Source organism: Podarcis erhardii (assembly GCF_964252035.2).
Source record: "Podarcis erhardii genome assembly, chromosome: 6".
Classification (NCBI taxonomy): domain Eukaryota; kingdom Metazoa; phylum Chordata; class Lepidosauria; order Squamata; family Lacertidae; genus Podarcis; species Podarcis erhardii.
In genome coordinates this window covers 47,020,863-47,045,835 of record NC_138510.1, presented here as the reverse complement: position 1 = coordinate 47,045,835, position 24,973 = coordinate 47,020,863, and the positions used below count along the sequence as shown (strand labels likewise).

Here is a 24,973-nt window from a genome sequence, read left to right as displayed (position 1 = left end):
CAAAGAAGTTCTTTTGCGTGTGTCAAATACGGGGATCTGTTAGGTTGGTTTTTTTTACAGGGTTAAACTGATGTCAGGTTCCCCTTTTATCTCCGCCCCTCCTCCTTTCCCTGAGTCAAGCAGATTCTGAGAATAAAGGGCCGCGGCCGCTTTAAAAACAACTACCGTAGCTACTCTATAGCCAAGCGAAACAAAAGGGAGAGTTAGCCCGAGCAAGTCTTGGCTTTCTGCTCTTTTCTCTCTCTCTCGCTTTCAGCGTGTCGCCGGAGGCTGAGCTGCAGCGCCTACCTCGACAGGAAGCCCGCGCGGCCGCTTCTCCGGACCGCGGCGAGAGCACTGTCGCGCGCAACTCCCGGCTTCAGCGCCACCAACTTTGTCCCCACGTGAATCAGCGGCGAAGAAAGCCTTTGAAGCACGGGTGTGGAGTGGGCTTGTGCGTCTATACACGTGTGCGTATATGCACACGTGCGCTCACTGATGCGCGAATTAAGAGCATTTCTCCTCGGATCGGATTCAAAAGCCCAAGAGAGCGCGTGGTAGGACTGTGAATGAAGAAGATTGGTGTAAGAAGGAAAGAGGGGCGTGTGTGTGTGTCTGTTTGTTTTCATTCTTCATTTTCTTTGGCAGGAGCCTCGCGCCGTAATCGTGGGCAGTTCCGGCAAGAACAATCAGATAATGCTCCTTTTTGAAGCTCACCAAACGCACACATACTTCGGGCGAGGGCGGGGAGTGGAGCAGAGGAAACAATTCATTTCCCTCCCCACCCACCTCCCCAAGTTTCTTGTTCCCTCCACATGCAAGAGAGACGCTTCTTCAGAAGCAAAAGACTTTTTTTTTCTTGCTTTCTCAAGGCTGGAAAAGTTTCTTCCGTGGGTGGGAGGGGGCGTGGCCAGCAGGGGTGTGGCTTTTCCGCCGCCACCCCCCCCCCCCAGCTCGCAGTCCCAATTTGCATCGAATGTTTCATCAGGACTTCCTGATCGCTTTCTATTGGCTGCAGGTAGAGAGCTGGACGAAAAAGAGAGAGTGTCTCGCTGGGAACTCATGCAAATCTCTGGCCGATCTCCGCCGCCCCCCCCCTCCACCGCGCGCCAGCCCCAACTACACAGCCGCGCTTCTTTCCCTCCTCGTTTGCTGCCGAGCCCAGCCGCGCCGCGTCCCGGCGGATAAGCACAAGCACGTGTGAACGGAGGGCGATCCCTTGCCCGGACGCCCCTCTCTGGCGGAGGAGCCTTTGGACCATTGCATCCTGGTGCCCCGCCGGCCACATGGTGGATCGCCCGGGTGGGAGGTGAACAGCTCGAGAGAGGAGAAGGGGGGCGGCGGGAAAGGCGTCGGGACACCAGCCGAGTTGGAATCATGAATGAGATGTCCAGCTTCTTGCACATTGGGGACATCGTCTCCTTGTACGCCGAAGGGTCGGTCAATGGCTTCATCAGCACTTTGGGGTGAGTTTGCAGCGCCCTTTCCTGCGGGGTTGAGGAGGGTGGGAAGAGAGAGAGCCAGTCCCTGCGGGGAAAGGAGCTCGGCGGCGGCGCTGAGAAGGAAGCGGAGCTGTTTCTAAGGGCTGCGATGGCTTCACTGGTGTCATCGAGGGCGATGCGCGAGTCTTTCGTTAGCCTGAAGTTGAGCTGAAGTTCCGGAGAGCGCCTGAGTTGCACACACCCCACGGCCCGTGGTTTTTTTTTTTTTTTTTTTGAGAGTGGTTGGAGCACAGACGCGGGCATGCAAGCACTGCTAAATGGCAGCGGGGATCTCTTTCTGTAGGGCCTGGATCGAGGGTGAAGTGGTTTGTTGTTCGTTTGTTTTGTCCTGCAAGGATCTGCTTGCCGAGCGTGGTCAAAGGCTCGGCTGGTGTGGAGCTCGAGATGTCTTCCTGGTTTGGGCTGTAATTTAGTCCCTAGCCAGCAGGGGTCCGGGCTGGATGACAAGGGCAACTCAGCCTCAGAATCGCAGAGTGGGAAGGTACCACAAGAGTCATCCTCCAGTTCACCCCCCCCCCCCGATATTACAGGAATCTTTTACCCAAAGTAGGGCTCGAAACCTGAGTCTCATGCTCTACGGACTGAGCTGACAGTGGGCTTCCTTGAGCCTCTTAAGTTTTTGAGAAAGACAGTTGCTTTGGCCATAAAAGTCAGTGCCTGTTCCGGCAATGAGAAGACCAGGAATAAAATTGCTCTGACCTCTGGGCCAATTTACACAATATATTTTTAAGCCACCCAGTTCTTCCTGGGTTTGCACTTGCCTGGGCGGATGTAATTGGTAACAAGTTATCATGCACATTGTCTCCAGAGAGCACCATGACTGTGACAATGGGTGTGTGTCGGGGGGTATCTGAACAATCCTGGGGATTGTTGCCGCCCCCATATATGTGATTGCCTGATCAACACATCAAGTGTATGCTCGAAACTGTGGGCATAGCCAAGGAGGAGGCAGGGAGGCAGCAGCCCCCCAAATCAATACAAATCGGAGGTTCTGCCCCCACTAACAAAAACCTGCCTCCCCTAAGAAAAATCCTGGCTATGTTCGTTCTTGAGAGCCCCATTTATCCAGAACTATTTGCTAGGACATAAGATGTACTGAATGAACTAGCCCTAACTGGCATTTTGATCCATGAAGTGGCAGGGATTTACTTTTCTCCTGCTCATCCCTGCCCCTTCTAAAGTTTTCAACAGTGATGTTGACAAATCCTGTTACTTCGGTTCTCACTTGTGATCAACAACACCCTGTCTAAAAAAAAAAGCGTGACCCAATATCATTAATGCAATTAATACTGTCAGTGTTGTGTAGATGAATGCTAATCTGCAGCAAACAGAATTCCTGCTTTTGCCTTTATTTTAGAAAAACAAACTGTATCACGAACTGTAGACGCCTTTTCCTGAATCACCCTGGCCTCGCCTCCCTAGCGCTGTCTGCTCCCAGCTCACCCTCCCACCCTTGTTCCTCCTCTCTCCAAATCTCTCCCTTCACTTTTGTCCTGTCTTCTGCTTAATACTGTGAGCCTGCTGGGCAGGGACTTTGTCACTTCTGCCTTGTGTGCAGCACCTAGCAGGGCTGGCGCTCCATAGTCGCCAATTGACAGCCATGAATCAGTGCCTGTAAACTGTGATATAACCTGCCAAGCAGCTTGTCAGTGCACAGTACTCAGTAGCTGCTAAGACTGTGCCATCCAGCTGTGCTAATTTATTCTTTGCTCTGGTGGGCTGTATCCTCAGCAGACCCTGTAAGCGTTCCTCGGGAGAAGAAAAGGAACAAAGTAATGTTAGTGGCTGGATGTGGGTAGATTCTTGCTTGCTGTCTGCCAGCCAAGGATCTTGCTTAGAGTTGTGCTGCTTGTAAAAACCATGCAGGATGCCTGCAAATCCAGAGTAGGAGTCAACAGCGATGGCGCTGCCCCCACAACCGGCAGACCCAGGCACTTTTTTAATGGGCCTAGCAGTCTGCTTGTGCCTAGATGGCAGAGTCCTATGTTGATTGTTCTATATAGGGATTTATACATGGGTGCTATGTAGTCGGTGGCTGAGGACAAGAAGAATTCCCTTCCTGTCTGAACTGGAAGTGTTGAAGGGGAGCACTGTGTTAACATCACAGCAGCTGCCATGCAGGCTGTAAACTGCTTTGTGCTTCTTTCAATCTTCGGTAGTTGGGAGGAGGTGCGGCAGAAGGCCCAACAAAAACTATGCAAGTTGGATACACTTCAGAGAAAATGCCCATTAGATGCATTTGGACTGGTGCAAACAGAAGGTGAATGACAAAAGTCACTTTATCCTCCTCTGGAAATAGGCAGGGGGGTTCTGTTATTGCTCTTCATTTGGTTCGAAGAACGGACTATAGAATTCCTTTAAGGGCCTGTAGCACTGTAACTCAGGAAGTTAGGACCAACTTTTAGGAAGCAGCTACTTGGGTCCTGTATAACTGAGCATTACGTTACCTATACAACGGCCATTGTGGTCTTTGTGGGACACCACAGGATGAAATCAGCTGATACCTTTGTCTTTTCAAGATTCAACTTAATTTATTTATCCACATCCACCTTGTCTCTGCCTCCAAACTTGGGTTGTCACATGTCTCTTTTTCCAGGACACGTCCTCTTTTTCAGGGGTAAAATTTGAGACAAATGGCATTTATTTACTTTGAATGGCTGTCATAGTGTTTTTTCTTTTTCAAAATATGGCAACCCTACTCCAAGCACCTTTTCTGGCACCTCAGCTGCCTCTCCCAATTCAGATGAAACAGAGAGATAGAGCGAGGTGTCACCTGCTTATTGGTTTCATTTCACTCAGCAACTCATTATGACCGCTCCCAGATCATTCAGGAATTCATCAGATTCCAGAAGTCTCAGAGATCCGTCTCAATTGGTCCCCCATCCCAGCAGTGTCAAATAAAGGCATTCGGCCCATACCTCACCAGGAAATGTGGTGGTTGTTCTTATATATCTACTGTCATTTGATGTAAAGAGTTACCACTTAGACACTGCAATATTAAGCAGCATACAAATTATTAAAATGAAAAAAATAAAATTTGCAAATGTGAATTGCTTTGATGGTCCCATGTAGGGTGGCAACTTACTCACCCCCAAGAAAACAAATCAGGACACAGATTTGCACAAAACATGCATGGAGATTTAGAAATGCTTGCTTTTATTGATGCATTAATACAGTACCCCAGACTGTCGTGGTTAGGTAACTTGTGTGCCTGCAAGTATGGTATCTAGGCGCTAACTGATAGGCATCTTCAGGGCCCCTCCTGCTTTCCCTTCTAAAGGTTCTTAGGCTTTAAATCAGACAACCCTTCAAATAGAGGACTGTCCTCTTTAAAATAGGACACATGACCACCCTAGCCCTATTGCATGGGTAGGCAAACTAAGGCCCGGGGGCCGGATCCGGCCCAATCACCTTCTAAATCCGGCCTGCGGATGATCCGGGAATCAGCGTGTTTTTACATGAATAGAATGTGTCCTTTTATTTAAAATGTATCTCTGGGTTATTTGTGGGGCATAAGAATTTGTTCATATCCCCCCCCCCCCAAATATAGTCCGGCCCCCCACAAGGTCTGAGCGACAGTGGACCGGCCCCCTGCTGAAACAGTTTGCTGACCCCTGCCCTATTGGAAAGGAGTGGTTCACTGCCTTTGCCATTGCAGTAATGCAGATCAGTGAGAAATGGAATGAACTTTCAGTTGCTCATTTTTGGAAATACTGTAGTTACTTTCTCTCATTGAACTCATTGTTTAAGTGTAGTTGGACTGTGTGTGTGCCCTTTGTGCATAAATTTCAATCGCAGCTCAAGCTCTTAGCTAAGGTTGGTATTGAAAGCCTGCCAAAACACTAAAATTGCATGAAATGACAAGGTTGGAATGAATGTAGGAGACAATTAAAGACTTCTTGCAGAAATGAAAGGCTTGCTCTCCTGCCTGTAACAGAAGAACCCGTTGGTGACCAAACATGTCAAATTACCCTAAGGCTAAATAAAGCTGCCAGTTACACCCTTCCCAATGCATACTTAGTTCTATCTGTAACTTAGTTCTGAAGGCTTTGCGTTAATCTCATCAAAGGTGGAGGGGGTTGGGGAATCTACCAATGATGCGGGATTAAAGCAGCAAACATGAGCACAACTGTGATCATAAAGGGGGGCTTATTTCTATTAGCAGATGCAAGCCCTTATTTTGCTCATTCCTGTGTCTCACTGAGGAGTTACCGGTATGTCTGCCCAGATAGCGAACCATTATTGTATAATTACAGTGACAGTAGCTTGGCTGTTGCCATGGCTAAGGAAATGACACTCAGTTGCCACGGAGGTCACAATTCTACATCACATGTGCCTTGCCATGAAAGGTCTTGCAATAACGTCACTTTTAATTTGCTTATCTAACAGAATCTTTATTTAGGAAATGCTCCTGATATTTTTTTTCTATGTTCAGTTCAAACTCCATACATTCATATTGGCATAATAATTATACCAACAATAGTAAGGGGTTGGGGGGCTAGAGCCTGGAAATACAGGCTGAATAGCTTAATGTCTGTTCCAGAAAAGACTGATGGAAATCATTGTTAAAGACAGAATTACTGAGCATATAGAAGGACAAGTCTTGCTGAAGCAGAACTAGCATGGCTTCTGCATGAGTAGGGCCCGTCTCACTAGCCTTTCCAAGTTCTAGGAGAGTGTCAACAAGCATATTGATAGAGGGGTTCCTCCTGCCATGGTGTACTTAGACTTCAAAAAAGAATGTTTAGCAGTGATGGAGTGAGAAAAGTCATATTGTTGATTAGTAACTGATTAACAAACATGACACAGAAAGAAGGAATAACTGGATAGTTCTCCTAATGGAGAGATGTGGAGAATGAAATCCACAAGGATCAATATACCCAGCTTCATGCTCTGGCACCGGGGGGGGGGGCAGAGAGCAGGCGGGAGTGGTGTCCTGGTGGTGTGGTGTGCCGCCCGTAGGGGCGTGGTGCACATCCTGGGGACGGGGCGCCCAGCGCGGGCGGGGGGACAGCCGCGATGGCACCCCACCGGGATTGCGCTGCTGGGGGTGGGGCGCTCCCCCCGCACTCTTCCTCCCCCAGTGAATATACCTGTACCTTTTAACTTTCTATAAGAAGGGAAGATGGGTAAGGCGGACCTAGGGACTGCTTCTGTGTTGGCTCTTTACTAAATTAGGACAGTGGTCTGTGCAGTCCACTTCTGTCTGCCCTGATTGACAACTCCTCTTAGGATGCAGGTCTTTGCGAACCCTCCTGATGGTGATGGACCCCAAGACGTTCTGCATGCTAGGAGTGGGCTCTGTCAATGAGTCATGCACACTGTAATCATTTTCAGCCATTTTCAGATAAAGGCACATTCTAATCATTGCCCTGTACAGATGGTCAACTAGGGCATGGAAAGATTGCCTAATTTTCAGAGTGTGACTGGACAACAGATTTGGCTTTTAGCTCTTAGTCCTCTGTCCTAATTGTTGCTTCCTTCCTTGCTGCTTAGCCTTGAGCTAAACACACAAAGCTACCTTATATTGAATCTGGCCTTTGTCCCATTAAACCCAGTGCTGTCCATTGGCAGTGGCTCTCCAAGGTGACTTACTTCCCAAATTTGCTACCTGAGGCCCTTTTTAACTAATGATGCCAGGGACTGAATCTGGGGATCCTCTGCCAGCAGCAAAAGGCAGCCCTGCTCTCCAGTGTGGAATTGGGCAAAGGGATCTATACCAGGCATAGGCAAACTCGGCCCTCTAGATGTTTTTGAGACTACAGTTCCCATCATCCCTGACCACTGGTCCTGTTAGCTAGGGATGATGGGAACTGTAGTCTCAAAACATCTGGAGGGCTGAGTTTGCCTATGCTTGATCTATACCATTGGTGGTGGTGTGCATGTTTCTTTCCTGACATGCATTGCTAGTGCTGTAATGATGCCAACCATGGCTTGGATCTCAACTCCTCATACTTAGCATAGACCCATTAAAATCAATGGGACTTAAATTTGCTCTAGATATGACAAGGCTGGATCTAGTCCTATAACTCTGGATGGGTATCCAGTGAATCATGAGAATTTGGTGAGGGAACTGAGCTAGATCTTCCCTACTGTTTGAGTTCCCAGAGTACCTTGGGGAAAGCAAATTACTGTTAAACCTGCAGTGTCAAGACACCCCAAAGCTGACAGGGATAATTATGGCAGAAGTGGGGGCAGAAGCTAAATTGTGACCTATTACCCTGTTTCTGGTGAACCATCTTGTAATGTCTATGGTGGATCTATTCCTTGATCTAGACCAGGATTCCAGAATATAGACTATCGGTAGTCTATCCCAGGACTTGCAGATAATTCTGGGAGGAAGAACACCAGTCCGCATGTAACTGTGAACAAGGAAAATACTCCAAAAGAAACCTTTTCATTTAACAACCATAGTCTCAGTCCATGTTCTGATTTCTAAGGGTCCCAGGCCTCTGAACTCAGCACTCCTAAATCCCTTCTGGTTGCAGGTTGCAAAAAGTGCTGGACTATGTGAACCTTGATTGGCTCCACAGGGCACTACTTATGTCTTTTAGCAAGAATTCTTAGTCATAATTCTCTACCATGATGCCTTAAAAGTTGAGGGAACTCCAACTTAAAGAAATAAATAAATAATTTATGCTTTATCAGTAAATTGGTATATCCATTTCACAATATTCTTCACTATCCTCCTCTCACTTTGAACAGGCAGCTAGTGTTAGTAAATGTTAGTAAAGAAGAAGAAGAAAAAGAAGGTAAAGTCAGTGTAGACCATAGGAATTTACCGTAAACCAACACCTGTTAAAATGTGTTTGGGGCAACACACACGTAGTTTCAGCCAATATTGTAGACACAAATGCAATGATTTGAATTAATAATTCTTTACATCACAAACCGCAAACTTGCATTCCATCAGTGTAGAACTACTTCTGCTTATTGTGAAGAATGGAGCATGCGAACAGTATGTCAGAAAAGAGAGTATGACGGTGTGCTGGATTTGCACTCTGACCTGGTTGAAGAGGAAGGGCTTTGAGTAAACATGGCTGTATAAGTGACTGCTATTTAGTTTTCAATCACACCTTCAGATAACTATTATTGTGGTTGCATGTGGATTTGCAGGGTGGGGCTCCATGGAACAGGATTTAGTACACAGGAAAGCAGCAGCAGCAAGTCTACATGGTGTGAAATATCGTTCTGTCTGCAACAATTAAACAGGCACAATAACATGGCTTTGGCAGTTATTATCTCATGCTATTCCAGTGTTAAGAAAGAATGGGGTCCATTTCAATTGGCTGGTAGGGAGGTAAATGCTCAGAGGGCACAGAAGACTCTTTTATAATGCAAAAATTTCCTTCTTATGAGTGGTCAATATTGTCACGAGCCCTGCAGTGCGCAGTCAGAATTTGGTTGGATTGGCAGAATCTGACTCAGAGGCATAGGCAAACTTGGCCCTCCAGATGTTTTGGGACTACAACTCCCATCATCCCTAGCTAACAGGACCATTGGTCAGGGATGATGGGAGTTGTAGTCCCCAAACATCTGGAGGTCCGAGTTTGCCTATGCCTGCTCTGACTCAAGAGAAAGGAGGAAGAAAAGTGTGGGGGGGCCCCCCTGAATAGTGGGAACACAAGTTGGAGGAGGTAGGATCTCCCCTTTCCACCTTGACTTCAGATGCTTAGGGAAGAGAGAGCAGGGATGCTAGCTTCTCCTCATTTTCCTGTAGAGTGGAGAGTTTCAGTGGAGGCTGGGGAGGGCTTGGAGCAGCCAAGTGGGGAGGCAGAACCAGAGGTAGCAGCAAGTGAACAGGAACCCGAGCCGAAGAGTGCAGTCTTGAATGAGGTGCTACCTTCACAGGTGGGAGTAACAGACCCACCCACCCAAAAGGTGGGTGGGTCCGACATTCCTGCAAGGCAAAGGTGTTTTGCAAAGGAGAGTGCCACACCTTGTCTTTCAAAGCTTGGTGGGTGAGGCATGGAAACTTGTTAGGGCATCTTCATTGCTTTCATCCAGTTCTGAACTTCTTGTCCTGCTCTTCAGCTCCTGAGCCATGACTCCTGTTTCTTGTGCCTGCTGCTGAACTTGGACCATTGTTTGCCTGGATAAATATCTCTTTCTTACTTACAAGCAAGAACCTCTGCTTGGGTGTGTCAGGGTGGCAGCCAGGGCGGATAGCCAATGTTCTCTGGTGCCAGCTTCTTGAGGCACACATGTTTATTAAGCATATGTTGGCTGGTTTGGCTGTAACGTAGGAATTGAAGGTTGGCTTCTAACATTAAACATAGTGCATGAATGATAGAAACAAAACCCACATCCTTCCTCTCACCCCTCTCCTACACTAAAATGGTTTATCCCACCTCGTCGCAGATACCCGATGTGAGCCAAGGGAAACCACCTTACAGTTGTGGAGCATGGGAAATTATGAGAGAGGGAGGGACAGGTTTCATTCCAGTCCTCTATGCACGTCATTTAATTTTAAAGTTAACTCCTCCTTACCCACCCACCCCAAGCTGATGTGTTAGAATTTAATCAAATTCTTTCCAGGCTTTAAAAATGTACACAAATGCTTTTTGGACTATGTGTGTTCTGTGAAAGAAAGTTTTATATATGCAGATAGTTAAAGAAGGCATCTATAGCTACACACATTGTTTGGGTAAGTTCACGTTTTTGGCACCAATACGTGATCTTCTTCAGACATAAAACAATATTTGTTGCAATCAGTACTTCTCATAAGATCATTGAAATAGTCTTAATCAGGTCAGGGTCCTTTGTTCATTTGGACACTGTCTGCAGAGGAGGAATGTCTATTTGAATCTGAACCTTGCTTGCATATGGACTTAAGGGGTTCACTGTAACTAATAATCAGCACATTTAGCTCCTTTGAACATGGACAGGGGTGTGGCCAGGCAGACCAAGTCAGCCCACTGGGCAATGAGGAATGACTGACTTTGGCCACTGGCCAGATCCAGTTCCATAGCTCTGATTTTTCTGATGGTGTCTTATGTGAAAGTGTAAGAAAAGCCATAGAACATCACCGTGTACTTAATGGAACACAACAGTCCTTGAAAATTGCTCATAGCAATTTAAAGCGAATCTGCACACCTAATTGCGGCAATGGCTTGCTAATTTGCATGTGCAAAATTGCCATCTCCTGATGAGTGATGATGATGGTTCATTTGTTCTTACCGCCTCAGGCAATTATTCAACAGGGGCCCCTTCCCTCTCCCCATATCTGCCGTCACCAAATACTCATGGGAAGGGAAGATGGAATCAGGCTTGCTGTCATTGCTCCAGACCTCTGTGCACTTGGTCAAAGGTGTGGTTAGAGCATCTGCGTGTACAAATAGACACACACAGGCTGTGTACATGTACAGGGACCTTACCTTTTGCAGAATTCACAGTTGCATGGAGAGAGCCTGTGCTTGTTTAGATGCTGCAGGCCCTATTCAAGGAACACTCACAGGTTGGAAGTGGGGGCAGAGGGTACAATCCCATTCCTGTCTTCAGAGAATGCATGAAAACAGCTAGGAAGGAGCAACATTGAAAGGAAAATAAGTGGGTCCTGGGTTGTCTCACAGCTTGCCTTAGACTGGATTAGACTGAATTATCCATTGAAAACCCAACAACCAAGATGAGAGGTGCCTTTCAGGATCTCAGTCAGTGATCTGTTGACAGCAGGCCTTTGGCTGTTCACAAGCAGGGTGCACAGAAATGACGGTCTGTGTTTGCCCTCAGTGCCTGGTTTTTTTGTATCCACTGCTGCAGAATGTAATGCTGGCTGGTTGAGCCACTAGTTTCAAAGGACTAGACCTGCTTTATCCAATACCTTGCCCCCTAGACGTTATTGGATTACAACTCCCATCAGTTCCAGCCAGCATGGCCAGCAGTTAGGTATGATGGGAGTTGTAGTTCAACAGCATCTGGAGGACACCAGGATGAGAAAACTAGGACTAAGTCTGACACCTCAGTGGTGTTTTGTTTTTTTAAAGGCTGAGATCACAAATGCATTCCCATCACTTTATGCTTGCAGCACCAAAAAATGATTTGAATGGAGCTTCATGTTGCATTTGTTTTTGAAGTGTGTCTTAGGCTAGGGCAAAATAAAACAGATTATAGATGGATGTTGAACAAATGGTGGAGAAGCAGGAATTCTGGTGGCAGATGTGTCAGTAGGAAAAGTGCTAAAACCACAGCTTCTATGTTTCCCTTTAGGGATTTTTTCCCCAGGACTTTGTGGTTCATGGTGTGTTGCAAGGCTGCATTTGCAATTTCCATGTCACAGTTCCATTCAAGTGAAAGCTCTTTAGCTAGCTGTCTTAGACACCTAGAGTGGCCAGATGGTGAAGAGGAGAGGACTGCTCTACCTTGAGTAGTTGTATAGAAGAAGGCACTTCAGCAGTTATAGGTCTACTCTACAAAGTCAGCACCGCTGAAGTGCAATGTCTGCCACATATGGATAGCTTGAAGGGGCAAAATCAAAGGGTAGGGCCACACTTTAGTGTTGTGATGTGGGCAAGGGTGCCTGCCTTCAAACTGAACTACTATTTTTTGTGAAGTCCCTGTTTTGTGGACTAGAAATGTCTGAGGGCATCATTGATGAGAGAAAGGAGTACCAGGGAGTGGAGTGCAGTCCCAGAACCATCCTTGGCTGAGAGCCTTGGGTGGGAAATAGCAACCTGGGTGAGAGCCAGAAAGCTGCCCAGAACAACACATGTGTGTGATTGATGGGTGGCAATATCTTAAATATTTTATACGCTTCTGCCAATGCTTTTACTGTTGCTTTGATGTTTAGCTGCAGACTAGATTGAGAGATTGGTGATTAAGAAGGAAGTTTTGGAGAGATTGGGTGGATGGTGCATTTGTGAGTATTGGTGGAGGTGTGGGAGTAATATGGCATGAGTGATAATGGATGGGGGGTGTGCTCTGTGATTTGTGTTTATGCAGTGTGAATGGTCTGAGTAAGGAAATCACTTGGGAGTAGGTGGAAGACAGAACTGGGTGTGATGTGCATGTGTTAGTGGGGCGAATACTGCAAATTGCAAGTCTGACTGTGCTTTGGCAAGATGGAGGGTAAAGAGAGAAGGGATGGTGCTCCTATCCAAGTGGTTATGGGCAGGAGACAGCATGGTGAGCAAGGAGGTGGATAAGGTTGGAGGGCTTGAGGGCAGGGTCAGAATAGTTGCAGACAATACCTCTCTCCTGTTCTTCATTCACCTTACTGACACTTGATGGCCAGGCTACTGAGCCATTTCCCCGATTCCTAAAAAGTTTTCTAAGAGTGTTGCTACATTTTGGGTTTCTTAAAAAAATAAAATTGTTTCATCTGTAACTGCAGTCTTAGTTGTATGTTGTTATTTCTATTTTGTCTGTCTATCTATCTGTCATCTGCCCCCCCTTGTTATCTTTTCGTAAACTGCTTAGAGCAGGGGTCAGCAAACTTTTTCAGCAGGGGGCTGGTCCACTGTCTCTCAGACCTTGTGGGGGGGCTGGACTATATTTTGGAAAAAAATTAAAAATGAACGAATTCCTATGCCCCACAAATAACCCAGAAATGCATTTTAAATAAAAGGACACTTTCTACTCATGTAAAAACATGCTGATTCCTGGACCATCCGCGGGCTGGATTGAGAAGGCGATTGGGCTGCATCTAGCCCCCAGACCTTAGTTTGCCTACCCCTGGTTTAGATAGTGTTCTAGTATTAAGTAGCATATAAATATATGAAATAAATAAATGGAATAACAGACATTTCAAGTGACCCTATTTTCCAGGGACGTCCTGGTTTCTGATTTGATCCTGGAATATCCCGCTTTTCCTTAGCATGTCCCCCTATTTTCATCAGAGAAATGCTGAAGGGTATGGAATAACACTTGCATTTTGAATCCTAAGCCCAGTGCCTTGCTCTCTGGATTGTCCTAGATTAACATCCTGTAGATTCATCCCAGCCCTCTGCTCTGTAACTGTACAACAAATGCAGGATTTCTATTTTGGCGAGTTCCCTACTGGGACAATGCAGTGTGAATGCAAGTGCAGCAATGGCCCAGCCTGGACCTGTGCTAATTAAACACTGGTTCAGCTTCCTTAGATCATGATGCACTAATTGCCTGATTCTATCATCTAGATAAGGAACCCTGAATGGCCTAATTACAATACGGTTCTGTGTGCCTCACCTCCTTGATGAATCTACTCTTGTATTAAATTTTATGTGTTAACTGTTTCACATCAGCAACACTTGCGCATGCAATGCGCTGCAGCTAATCCCTGAAGGACATTTCAAGGGAAAGCAGAAAGGAAAGCAGAAAATGTGTTTGGTTCTCTTCTGGCCCTGCTGCCTTTTCATTTCAGGATGCCTTAAAACAACTGCAAATTGACATGAATTTTGTTCTGTTCAGTCATTGTGCTGACCACAGCACAAGATAATGAAATTAATGTACTACATACATAACATAGAATTGGGGACCACCAAATTCATTACAAAGTAAAAAAAAGTACCCAAGGAAATAAAACAGTTGCCCACTTTAAAAGCAATCATTGACACGGGCTCCCTTTGTCCTCATGAGGCTTTGAGTATCCACAAATTATTGTCACTCAATGGGCTTAAACAGCACAGCGGGTGCCAGAAAATTGGATAGATACATACTGCGCAAACAGAAGTTACACAACTTCTCTTTGAGCATGTGTAAATCCAAACTTTCTTAACGGTGCAATCCTTTACATACCTCCTTAGAGTTGGTCCTATTGAGTTCAATGGGTTTATTCCTAGGTAATTTGGTATAGAACGGCAGTCTAAGTGTCCATTGATTTTCTTCGTTGTTTATTTATGGCATTCAAAGATCAGCAACTTTTAGTAACAGATATTTATGCTCAGTAATTTTAAATATACACAAAAATGTCAGATACCATGTGAAATGCACCCTTTAGCTTTTGTTTAACAATAACCTCTTGAAAACCTTTCATTAAATTAAATGTTCTAATGTGCTTGTGATGATGCTTTGATTCGCTCACCTTTGATTTGCAAAGGCAACAAGAGTCAGGATAAGTGAGAACCAATGTAGAGTGTCACTCTTGAGTTAGAAGACCTGGGTTCATATCCACACTAGGCCGTGAAGCTTACTAGCCAACATTGGATCACCAGTCAGTACCTCTCAACCTAACCTACCTCACAGGGTTGTTGTAAGGAGAAAATGCTTGTAGAATGAGTGAGTGAACGAACCAGGTATAATCTTTGGAGGAAAAGTGGTTTAGAAATGCAATAAGTACAGTGGTACCTCGGGTGACATACGCTTCAGGTTACAGACTCCGCTAACCCAGAAATAGTACCTCGGGTTAAGAACTTTGCTTCAGGATGAGAACAGAAATTGTGCTCTGGCAGTGTGGCGGCAGCAGGAGGCCCCATTAGCTAAAGTGGTGCTTCAGGTTAAGAACAGTTTCAGGTCAGGAATGGACCTCTGGAACGAAATAAGTACTTAACCCAAGGTACCACTGTAAATCCTTCTTCCCAGTGAACTCTGGGAAGTGAAAGGCAAGCCAAACACGGAAAGGAGAGAGAGCAGGTTAGTTCCTTACCTGAAAAAATGAGAAGATGGTATCTGTGCATTTTATCCCATATCTCAGATTCTACAAATGCTAGATATTTATTCTTTTTTAAAATAATGAAAGCTGGCAATCTGGGGATTATGGTTCATCCAATCCAGTGAACGCAGCTGCCCTCCTCTTGCTTGCCTTCCCCATGTGGATGACCATGGTGTGGAAATCATTATTATGAAGTTGCCCCCTGGGGAATTAAATATCAGGAGAGGAAATAGACTATAAACAATGTGTCAGGCACACCTTAGTCATCACTGTTTTTGTCTTTGCAAAGTGAATATTGATGACTAATATCCCTGGCCTCAAATATGTCTTTGTTTCGTACGCTTGTATCATTGAAGATTGTTCTCTTCTGTCATTATCATAAAATAAGAAAATAAAACCGACCATGTTTGCCTTTTTCCAGAGAGGGGAAGTGTCTGGCACTAGCCCCCAATTCCTAAATAACTGTGCGTACTCTTTGGAGGTGGGCATGGTATAAGTGAGATAATAAGACATGACAATTATTCTACAGCACTTTGAAATTTTAAAGTCTTTTGCATGCATTATCACAATGTCTTGATGACAAACCCGGTAAGGTAGATCTAATAAACGATGAGCAAAGAGTTTTGTTGCTTCTGAGTCAGACTGGGATTTGGGAGAGGGTGGAAATTCAGAAGTTTCTAGAATGCAAGCTTCATTTCTTAGTCTTTATCTTTCTCTCTAGAGGACTCAGATAGATTGGGAAATAAAAAGTGATTTATATGCGTTGTATATGCGATATAACATTGTGACACCAGATGGTGCTGTGGAGTCCCATTTTTCTCTACCCGTTTTCCCTCTTTAAATTTACAATGCGTTTAACTGAAATGCTTCTTTGATGTGTCTAGATCCAGCCTCTGTGTGCTAGTATTCACGGTCACTCACTGTGCTATTGAGTTAACAGTGCACTTCTGAAGGGCAATTAAGATTCTCTGATTGGTGGAGGCAACTCCCAACATTCACCCACCCCTCAATAAAATCAATAGGATTTATGCCCAAATATGAAGAATCATAGAATCACAGAGTTGGAAGGGACCCTGAGGGTCATTTAGTCCAACCCCCTGCAGTGCAGGAAGTTTGCCCACAGCCATCCCTGGATGGACTCAAACCACCAGCCTTCCGGTTAACAGCCAGACACACTAGCCCATTGCGCCACAGGAGAAGTGTGTGATGGTTTCAGGACATGCAGAACTTTGAGGCTCGGCACACATTAGCAGCTTGAAACGCAGCAAAGTCCACTCCTGGCCGCTGTGTTTCAAGACGCTTTTTAATATTGCTGTTCATACCAGAGAAGGAGTGGAGGTGTCTTCACCCAATCTCTGTTACCTGATTTGTTTCCCTTGCACCAAACTCCAAATCATGGAAGCTGTCATAGGTGCATACGCTATGATCTGTGCAGGCACAACAGCTGCCTGAAATGTACTCACCTTGGTTTACCTGTGGCTTCTGTTTTCTAATCTGATGGAAACTGGCGTGAGAGAAAGAGCATCAAGCAGGAGTATTTCTCAAGAATAAACAGGACGCTTATGGATTATGGCTAAAGTCATAGAATCATAGGACTGTAGCTTTGTGTACTTGGGGCTTTAAACTCTGCATTGATTACTGCAATGTGTTATATGTAGGGCTGCCTCGGAAAACGGTTTGGAAACTTCAGCTGGTGCAGAATTCAGCGATCAGGTTGCACAAAGGCCTGGAAACGATGCCTTATAAGGAACGGCTAAGGGAGCTGGGCATGTTTAGCCTGGAGAAGAGGAGGTTAAGGGGTGATATGATAGCCATGTTCAAATATATAAAAGGATGTCACATGGAGGAGGGAGAAAGGTTGTTTTCTGCTGCTCCAGAGAAGCGGACACAGAGCAATGGATCCAAACTACAAGAAAAAAGATTCCACCTAAACATTAGGAAGAACTTCCTGACAGGAAGAGCTGTTCGACAGTGGAATTTGCTTCCAAGGAATGTGGTGGAGTCTCCTTCTTTGGAGGTCTTTAAGCAGAGGCTTGACAACCATATGTCAGGAGTGCTCTGATGGTGTTTCCTGCTTGGCAGGGGGTTGGACTCCATGGCCCTTGTGGTCTCTTCCAACTCTATGATTCTATGATTCTATATCTTCTCCTTGAGAGGTCCAGAGGGTGTCAACACAAAAAGGAGCCTTTTCTGTGGTGGTTCCCTGCTTGTGGAAGGTTATCCCCAGGGAAGTTCGTCTGGTGCCTTCATTATACACCTTTATGCACCCGGCAAAAACGTTCCTTTTTAACTAGGCCTTTGGTTGAGCTGATCAACATCCCATACCCTTTTAAAATGTGGCTCTTTTGGGGGGGTATTATTGGGTTATTGAATTTATTTTTGTCTTGTATGCTGTGGTCTTTTCTGTGAACCGCCCTGAGAGCTCTGGGTATAGGGCAGTATATAAATTCAGTCAGTCCATCCATCCATACATACTGTGGTGGGAGGAGCATACTAGAGCCAGAGTAAGTGTTAATGTGTACACAGTTGGAGTTTTGATGTAGGTTAAAAGCAAGCACAGCACATTTGCATTTATCCTTCCCTGCCCCATATCTAATTATTTCCTCTTCCTTCCCCTGCTACAGATGGGCAGCAGAAAGAAGGGGTTGAAGGAAATGTTTGTGCATTAGAAACCTGGGGAATAGCTGATAAGGTTGGGAGGGGACACGCCCCGTGTAGTCCATTTAGTTTCATTTTCATGGAGCGTTTATGCCATCCTATCTCTTAAAAGAGATAAGATTAGAGATACTGCCTTTTAATAAATAAGAATCAAACAAACCACAAATCAATGAATAAATATGCGAATAGAGCCTGGATGTCAAACTTATGGCTGGGTGGGTTAACAACTGGCCACGTGGCAACCCTAACTTAAAGGCATGATATATAGCTGCACTGTGGGCTTTCAGAAGTAGGTCCTGGTTCTTGATATATGAACAGAAGCAGCACAGGCTATGGAGATCCGGTGTCATATAAATCCAGGCTGTGTTTCCAGAGCATCTACTACCTTTTTGTTGTGTTAATTAGGTTACACATTGAAATGAATGCTGCAGGAAGCCCATTCGAAAGGAACAGATCCATTAGCCCGTTTGGGAAATGAAACCCCACTAGTCATTGCAGGTCCCATTATGTGGCTGTGAAAGAATGTGATAAGCTGTGTAACCGGGGTGGGAAGAGGTGGTGGAACAATGTGGAAGGACCAGGAAGAGTGAATGGAAAGGTGAACTGACAGCAAGGAAGTTGTGCACGTCAGCAAAAACTGATTGGATGGAAGCCTGATAAATAGAAATAACAAATAGTTTCAGGGTGAAGCATGTGACTGATAGGAATACATGGGGAAGACTATTGTTGTTCTAGTTGGTCTGCTTCTCTGTGTCTCTTTTCCACTCCATATTTCCTCCTTTCTAATCCATCTCTGCCTCTATTTTCTCATTCCAAAAGTGGATCCTGGGATAGCAATCTCTTCCCTGATTGAACCTTAGGAACTTAATCCTTCTCTTCACATTGTAGACAGAGTTTCATAATCTCCCCATTGCCCTCATTCACAAGTCAGACGTCTTCAAAGCCAGGCTGCTGAACACACCCCGTTACTCTCTCATCTTCTTCCTACAAAAGTATATTTTTGTTCTTTTCCTTATTCTTTAGGTTTACATCCTGCCCTTCATCACTTTCGTGATCCCAGAGCGGATTGAAGCGATTTAAAATCTGCACCAAAATTAAAACAAGCCGTTTGCTGTGTAAAGCACAATTGTAAATCAGCAGCCAACAGCAACTTATCCCAACAAAGCGCAGCAGCAAATATATCAGATCTTCTCCAGCTGCATTACAGCAGCAGGCACATCCATCAAAGTATCTCTCATTAGCCCCTACCAAAAGCCTGGGAGAATAAATATGTTTTTAATTGGTGTTGAGAAATGCTCAGAGACAACCCTGAATCTCGTTTGGAAGGGAGGGAGTTCCACAGCCAGGATGCTATGGCAGAGAAGTGGCCCTATTTTGGGGTCACCACCCCACCCCATGGTAGAATCCGAAGAAGGGTCCCTTTTGCAGATCTTAACACCCAGGCAGGATAATATTGGAAGAGGCCTTGCTGCAACCTGACACCTGCGTAAGCAGCATCACTTGAAAGTCTGCTGCATCCTTCCCCATTCCATTGCAGGACTGTGGCCAGAGACAGACTCCATAGCCAACTCTTCTCATCCTCTAAACTTGTTTTTTAAAAAAAATTATTTATTTATTTATTTATTTATTTATTTGGTTTTTCAGATTAAAGTTTTACAGCCAATTATCCAACATACAACATAAAAACAAGATTCCAAAGAATCTCCTGGACTTTCCTCCTCCCCTTTGTGGGTCCTATTTTTAACCATTTCCTCCTGCATCTTTTGTAATTATCCAAATCTTTTACATCTCCATTATGTCCAAAATTCAACATTAAACTACAAGTGTTATTCCAGTCCTACTTATCCTCCGCACCTTTGATTGCTGTTTACTATATAGTTCAGGGTCAAGGAGCTTTTCAGAAGGCTTTGGAGCTGAGTTTCAGAACAGTTTCCCCGCCTTCATCAGGACCTCCTGCTGCTCCCCAAGGCTGCCATTTTAATTATGATTGATAATTGTTGGTTATTTATATTTCCAGACATTATTTCATTTACTTGCCTAAGAATTTGGGCTGGAGTTGATGACAACTTTATATGCTCATCAAGGTGCTTTATTATGTTTTAACTAATAAAGATGTGGTCCGAATTTGGATTTTGGGATCCATCTCCTCCTGATGGAACAATGCAGCCAACTTATTGAGTTTTCTTGCTGTAATTCTATCTGTCCCTCCTTCTCCTGACTTTCTACTTGATACCATACTTTCACAGGGTTACAGTGTGGCAATTAGTGACAAAGCTGCCAAATGCTCAAATAAACATAACATCTCACCTTTTGGAACTACTTCTTCTTTTTGCAGAGGCGCAACCTGTCTTATTTGTATAACAAGTTTTACTTTCTAACTGTGAACATTACAATCACAGATTTTACCAGTTAGGCACCTAAATCAAACCATACAAACATGTTCCATGAAATGCCCCTTTCAGTAGTGCTGGCCCAAACCATTTTGATGTCTTGAAGCAGAGTCCAAACAGCAAACTGTTCCCTCCAATAGTGGTTGATGGGGGAAGTGTTACTTACCTGGTTTCCCAATGCCAGGCTCACTATGGTTACCAAGAGAGAGACAGGTGAGGCAGCAGGGAGGTTGGTGTAGGAGTATTGCAAGCATCATCAGATTGGCTGCACCTGCATCTCAACAACCTTCCTGCCGCCTTGCCCCCCTCTCTATCAGTAACCAGCATCAACTGGTCTGACATTTATAATCTCATGCAAATCAATGCTTTAATTCTGATGGTTTTAAACATATCTCCCCTAATACAAGTGGTAGTCCATGTACCAAAAAGCTTTTATGGAATGCTTGAAAACAACTTTTAGGTCTTAAGATAACCAGTGCTTACTGTATAATATTGCTTGCTCACTGTCTCAGCTGAATGGAAATTTGTCTCATCAAGAAAAGACCAAGGGCACATCAATTAAGTGCTTGGTAATGATGCTGAAGCACATTCTGATTTCAGCAACCTTGATGTCAGATCAAAGCTGCTATGTTAGCTTCACAGAGATTACACTAGGTGCCGGAAATGAGAATATGTCACCTTTTGCTATATCATATTTGTAGCTCAGTCAGAAGACCGTGACGTGCTTCTTGTCAAGGTTGTGAGTTTGAGCCCCACATTGGGCAAAAAGATTCCTGCATTGCAGAGGGTTGGACTAGATGGCCCTTGTGGTCCCTTCCAACTCTACAATTCTATGATTCTTTGCTTCCTTGCACCTCTGATTTCCAGGATGGTTGCCTAATTTTTTTTTGTTACATCCAGGTCTTGGGGATCCAAATGAATTAGAGAATCTAAATACGAAATCCAGTTGGCAGGGCAACAGAAGAGAACGCTCTTCTCAGATTGTGAGAACAGTTCAGGGGATGGAAAAGGCTTCTTGTACAATCTTCATAATTTGAAGTAGCTTGAAAACACTGAACTGAGAGACGTTAGGCCGTCTATTTCTCTCACTTAAGAACAGAGGCAAACAATGTTTGCTTTCTGGGTTTGTTCCAAAGTACTCAAGAGGCCTCTTGCTGCTTAAGTGCTTGCATCTATTTCCCAGCTCTTCGTTGTTCTCAAAGCCCTTGGGATAAAAGACTGGCTGGTCCTTTGCATGTCAGAGAGGTGAGCAGATTGTCAGTTAGTCGGTCAGTTACACATATCTTTTAGGGAACTCAAGGTGGTAGATGCAGGATTGCCTTTGAAGACAGTTTAGAAACTTCAACTGGTTCAAAGTTCAACAGCAAAAATATTCAATTGTGCAACTGCCAGGACCATGTAACACCACTCCTAGAAGATCTACAGAACACTGGTTAATTCTTTGTTTCGTGTTCAAAGCAGTATTACTGTTTTGTTTTTTAACCTTTAAAGTGCAGTGCATCCTAGGTCTTGCCCTAGATTATATTGAGATTGTCAGAAAAGGCATTTGAAGTACTGTTGCTCACTACAAGATCTATTCTTGAGCCTTTGAAGTCAGATCTTTGCTCCATCTAGCTCACTATCGTCTACATTGGCTGATTGCACTTCTCCAGGATTTCAGACTGGGGACATCTCCACGTGTTGACAGCTGAACCAGTGACTTTCTGCATGTAAAGGAGATGCTCTGCCACTGAGCTATAGCTTTCTGGATGCTGGTACCTTGGCTCCGGTAATCCCTGCCCAAGGGATCCGGGAAGCTGCCTTCTATGGAGTCAGGCCATTGGTCCATCTACTGGTCTACACTGACTGGGAAGAGCCTTCCAGGGCTTCAAGGAGGGGACTTTTCAACCTGAAGGAGCCTGGTACCTTCTGTAAGCAAGGCAAATGCTCTACCACTGAGCCTTTACCCAAGCTGATGTATATTCCCATGGTTTGCTTTCTACTGGCTTTCAGGTGGCAGATGAACTTCATATTTCTGAAAGCTCTTAATTGATATAGGGTTTTTTGGCTGGAATCTGCCGAACTTGGTTTCCTAACTTCTTTAACATCCCCACCACTCCATAAAATCACTTTACCTTTGTTTGGGACATAGAGTTGTATCCAATCATGTTAGTCCCTTTCAGAGTAAACCTATTAAAATTTCAGGACATGACTAACTTAGGTCTGTTCAATTTACTCTGAGTACAACTTGAGATACAACTCATGCTATCTAACTAGGGATGTTTACACCCATACCTTTCAGGGTGTTTTCACAAGTTGTTGCCTGGCCCCCTTTTCTTTCCTGCATTAACAGACACTGCCCTCCACAAGATTAAAAACTCTTCTCAGTGTCACTTGTGAAAATGCCCCATACATTTTCACTTGTGCTGTTGGGTGGTAGTGATGGCAGGAAATGCTTTTGAGTAGTGAAGCAGCCAGAGGTGAAAAGGTTAAGTGACTCCCCCTCCTTTTGTAGTTGTTTTGTCTGCTTATGTTTAAAAAAAGAAAGTTGGGGAGGAGAGATGTTTGTGAATGAGCATCACATGTAGTTGGGGTCACAGTGTCAGTAGTGAAAACCCTTCTCTGGATTCTTCTGCTTCTTACTCACCAAGGTTCACTGCTGAAGTGTCCACTGTTAGATAATAGTTCAGCAAACAAAAAGAATTACTTTTTGAAATGGAAGAAAAGCACCCTTAAATTTGGATAAGTGTGCAGTATCATTTCATGGAATGCTAATGTCAACATGAATCTGGTGACCCAATATACATTTTTTATGGTTAGCTGGCACACCCAAAAATGTTGAGCTAGTACTAGCCTGGGTATCTACCATAACCTAGTAATGGATCCTGATCAGTCATGTTAGAATTGCTTGTTGAAGACCATCTCCAGTCACAAAGAGAAAGGATTACCGCTGTGGGATCCAACCTTCACCCTGAGCCTTCCTGCTGAGGACACCCTGGCAATGTTTGAATGCATTCAGTAAAAACTTGTGTACGTTTGAAATTTTGGCTGCCTGGTTAATGTGCTTCCCTAAGTGCCAGGAGCAGCTAGCTGTTTGTTTCACTACCATAGGAAGAGCTGGAAAGGAGACAGATGGAATGAAGTGCTCTAGCAGGCAGAGCCTGATTCTCTGGAGCAACAGGGTCCCCCGATATGCAAGCAACAGGTTGTTCAACACGCAGCTGTTCTCAGATCCTGCTGGAATCCCCATCGCCGCCTTTTGCAACATTCTTCCCAGCATAATGTATTGACAGCCTGTAATATAGCACCGTATTGTTTCTGTGAAGGCAATGGGGGGATTATTGTTCTTTAATCACCTTCCACATATGCCCCAAGGTGATGTACAAAATCTAAAAATAAAAGCTAAAGAACAGCACACAATTAACAGAAGTTGAGTTTAAAAACAATGCAAAATAGACACCTGTGGCCCAGTTGTATTCATCCAACTGGAAAATGTGCTTTATTAGTAATCTGGGGGGGGGGGGGGCTAAAATAAGCTTATCACCTACACCCTGGTCATGTTTTCACTTGTACACTGCAGCTCTGGCTCTGACTTACATGGCACGACTAACCTGCATCTCTCTGGCCCAAGGTGTGGTGGCTGGTGCCAAATGGAGTTGGTAGGGTGGCAAGTCGGGAAGCCGAGCCAATGACGCACAGAATGAACCCTGAGTTTTGTCAATAAGAAGGCAAGCTGGTGGGGGTTTGGCTGAGGCAGACTGAGGTTGGTCAGCCAGTGCCCCCTTTCCCTAATGGACCTGCCTCCCTTGCCTCTGACTCTGAGGACTGTAGCTCAGAAACCCTCATGCAAGGATGGGGAACCTTTGGTCCTCCAGGTTGCTGAACTACAGCTCCCATCATCCCGGGCCATTGACCATTCTTGCTGTGGCTGATGGGAATTGCAGTTCAGCAACATCCAGGGGGCCACAAGGGTTTCCTTTCACTCTGTTGAAGCTTATGACTGCTCAATCAAGGTGGTCTCGTTTATCATAGAAGGCAGAGGGAGCTAGTCAGAGCTGAAGCTGTCTGAGGTTGGCTGCTGCTGGAACATGTGGACTCTGTTCATATGGATTTTCCAGCCTGGGCACTTAATGGAGCTGTCCAGTCACTGTCACTGGAGACTAAGTTGCTTGCTTCAGAAGTTATGTGGGCCTTTTCCTAGCTTGGGCTGGTGCAGCAGCTGCAACTGTTCCTGAATCAGGATAATTTGCCTGCAGTGATCCATGAGCTGGTAATAATCTCAAGACTGGATTACTGTAACACACTCAATGCTGGGCATGCTTATATGGTCTCCATATCAATGTGCCCTTCCTCCTTGGCTCCACTGTTTAAACAGTGACACATCTGAATGATTAAACATTCAGTTACATGTTTTATCGTTTAAAGCTTGCAGCCATAGTCAAGATAGAAATAAACTTCAAAAAAGGGCAAGATGCATCAGAGTTATTGTGGCTTCTGAAATGAGAGGGGGGGGGGGTGGGAGCCTTAGGTTTGAGGAGGTACACCCCTAGCATCTGTGTTATACTACTGGCCTCTATTGATTTATGATGACAGTGTTCTGCACTATGTTGCAAATGGAAGCATACATGCCAAAATACACGGAGGAGTTATGTTATTTTATATACTGAGAGCGATGATGGCAAGTTACCAAACCACCTTCCTCATTAGCATAGTGCAGAGGGGTTTCTGTTGACAAATAGGAAATAACTTTTTAATTGCACAGAATGTTTATGTATTAGGTACTGTTGCCTAAGAAGGATGAATGAATTACAGTGGTACCTCAGGTTACAGATGCTTCAGGTTACAGACGCTTCAGGTTACGGACTCCGCTAACCCAGAAATAGTACCTTGGGTTAAGAACT

General features: G+C 44.9%; 1 protein-coding gene across 1 annotated transcript in view; it reads left to right on the top strand.

The window, feature by feature from the left end:
* The first annotated feature begins 971 nt into the window (after window positions 1-971).
* Window positions 972-24,973, top strand: part of ITPR3 (inositol 1,4,5-trisphosphate receptor type 3) — a 100,871-nt gene continuing 76,869 nt past the window's right edge. The window contains exon 1 of the mRNA XM_081866758.1: window positions 972-1,445. Within this exon, the coding sequence (XP_081722884.1) occupies window positions 1,357-1,445 (89 nt within the window). The 5' untranslated portion in view covers window positions 972-1,356. The remainder of the gene's footprint in view (window positions 1,446-24,973) is intronic.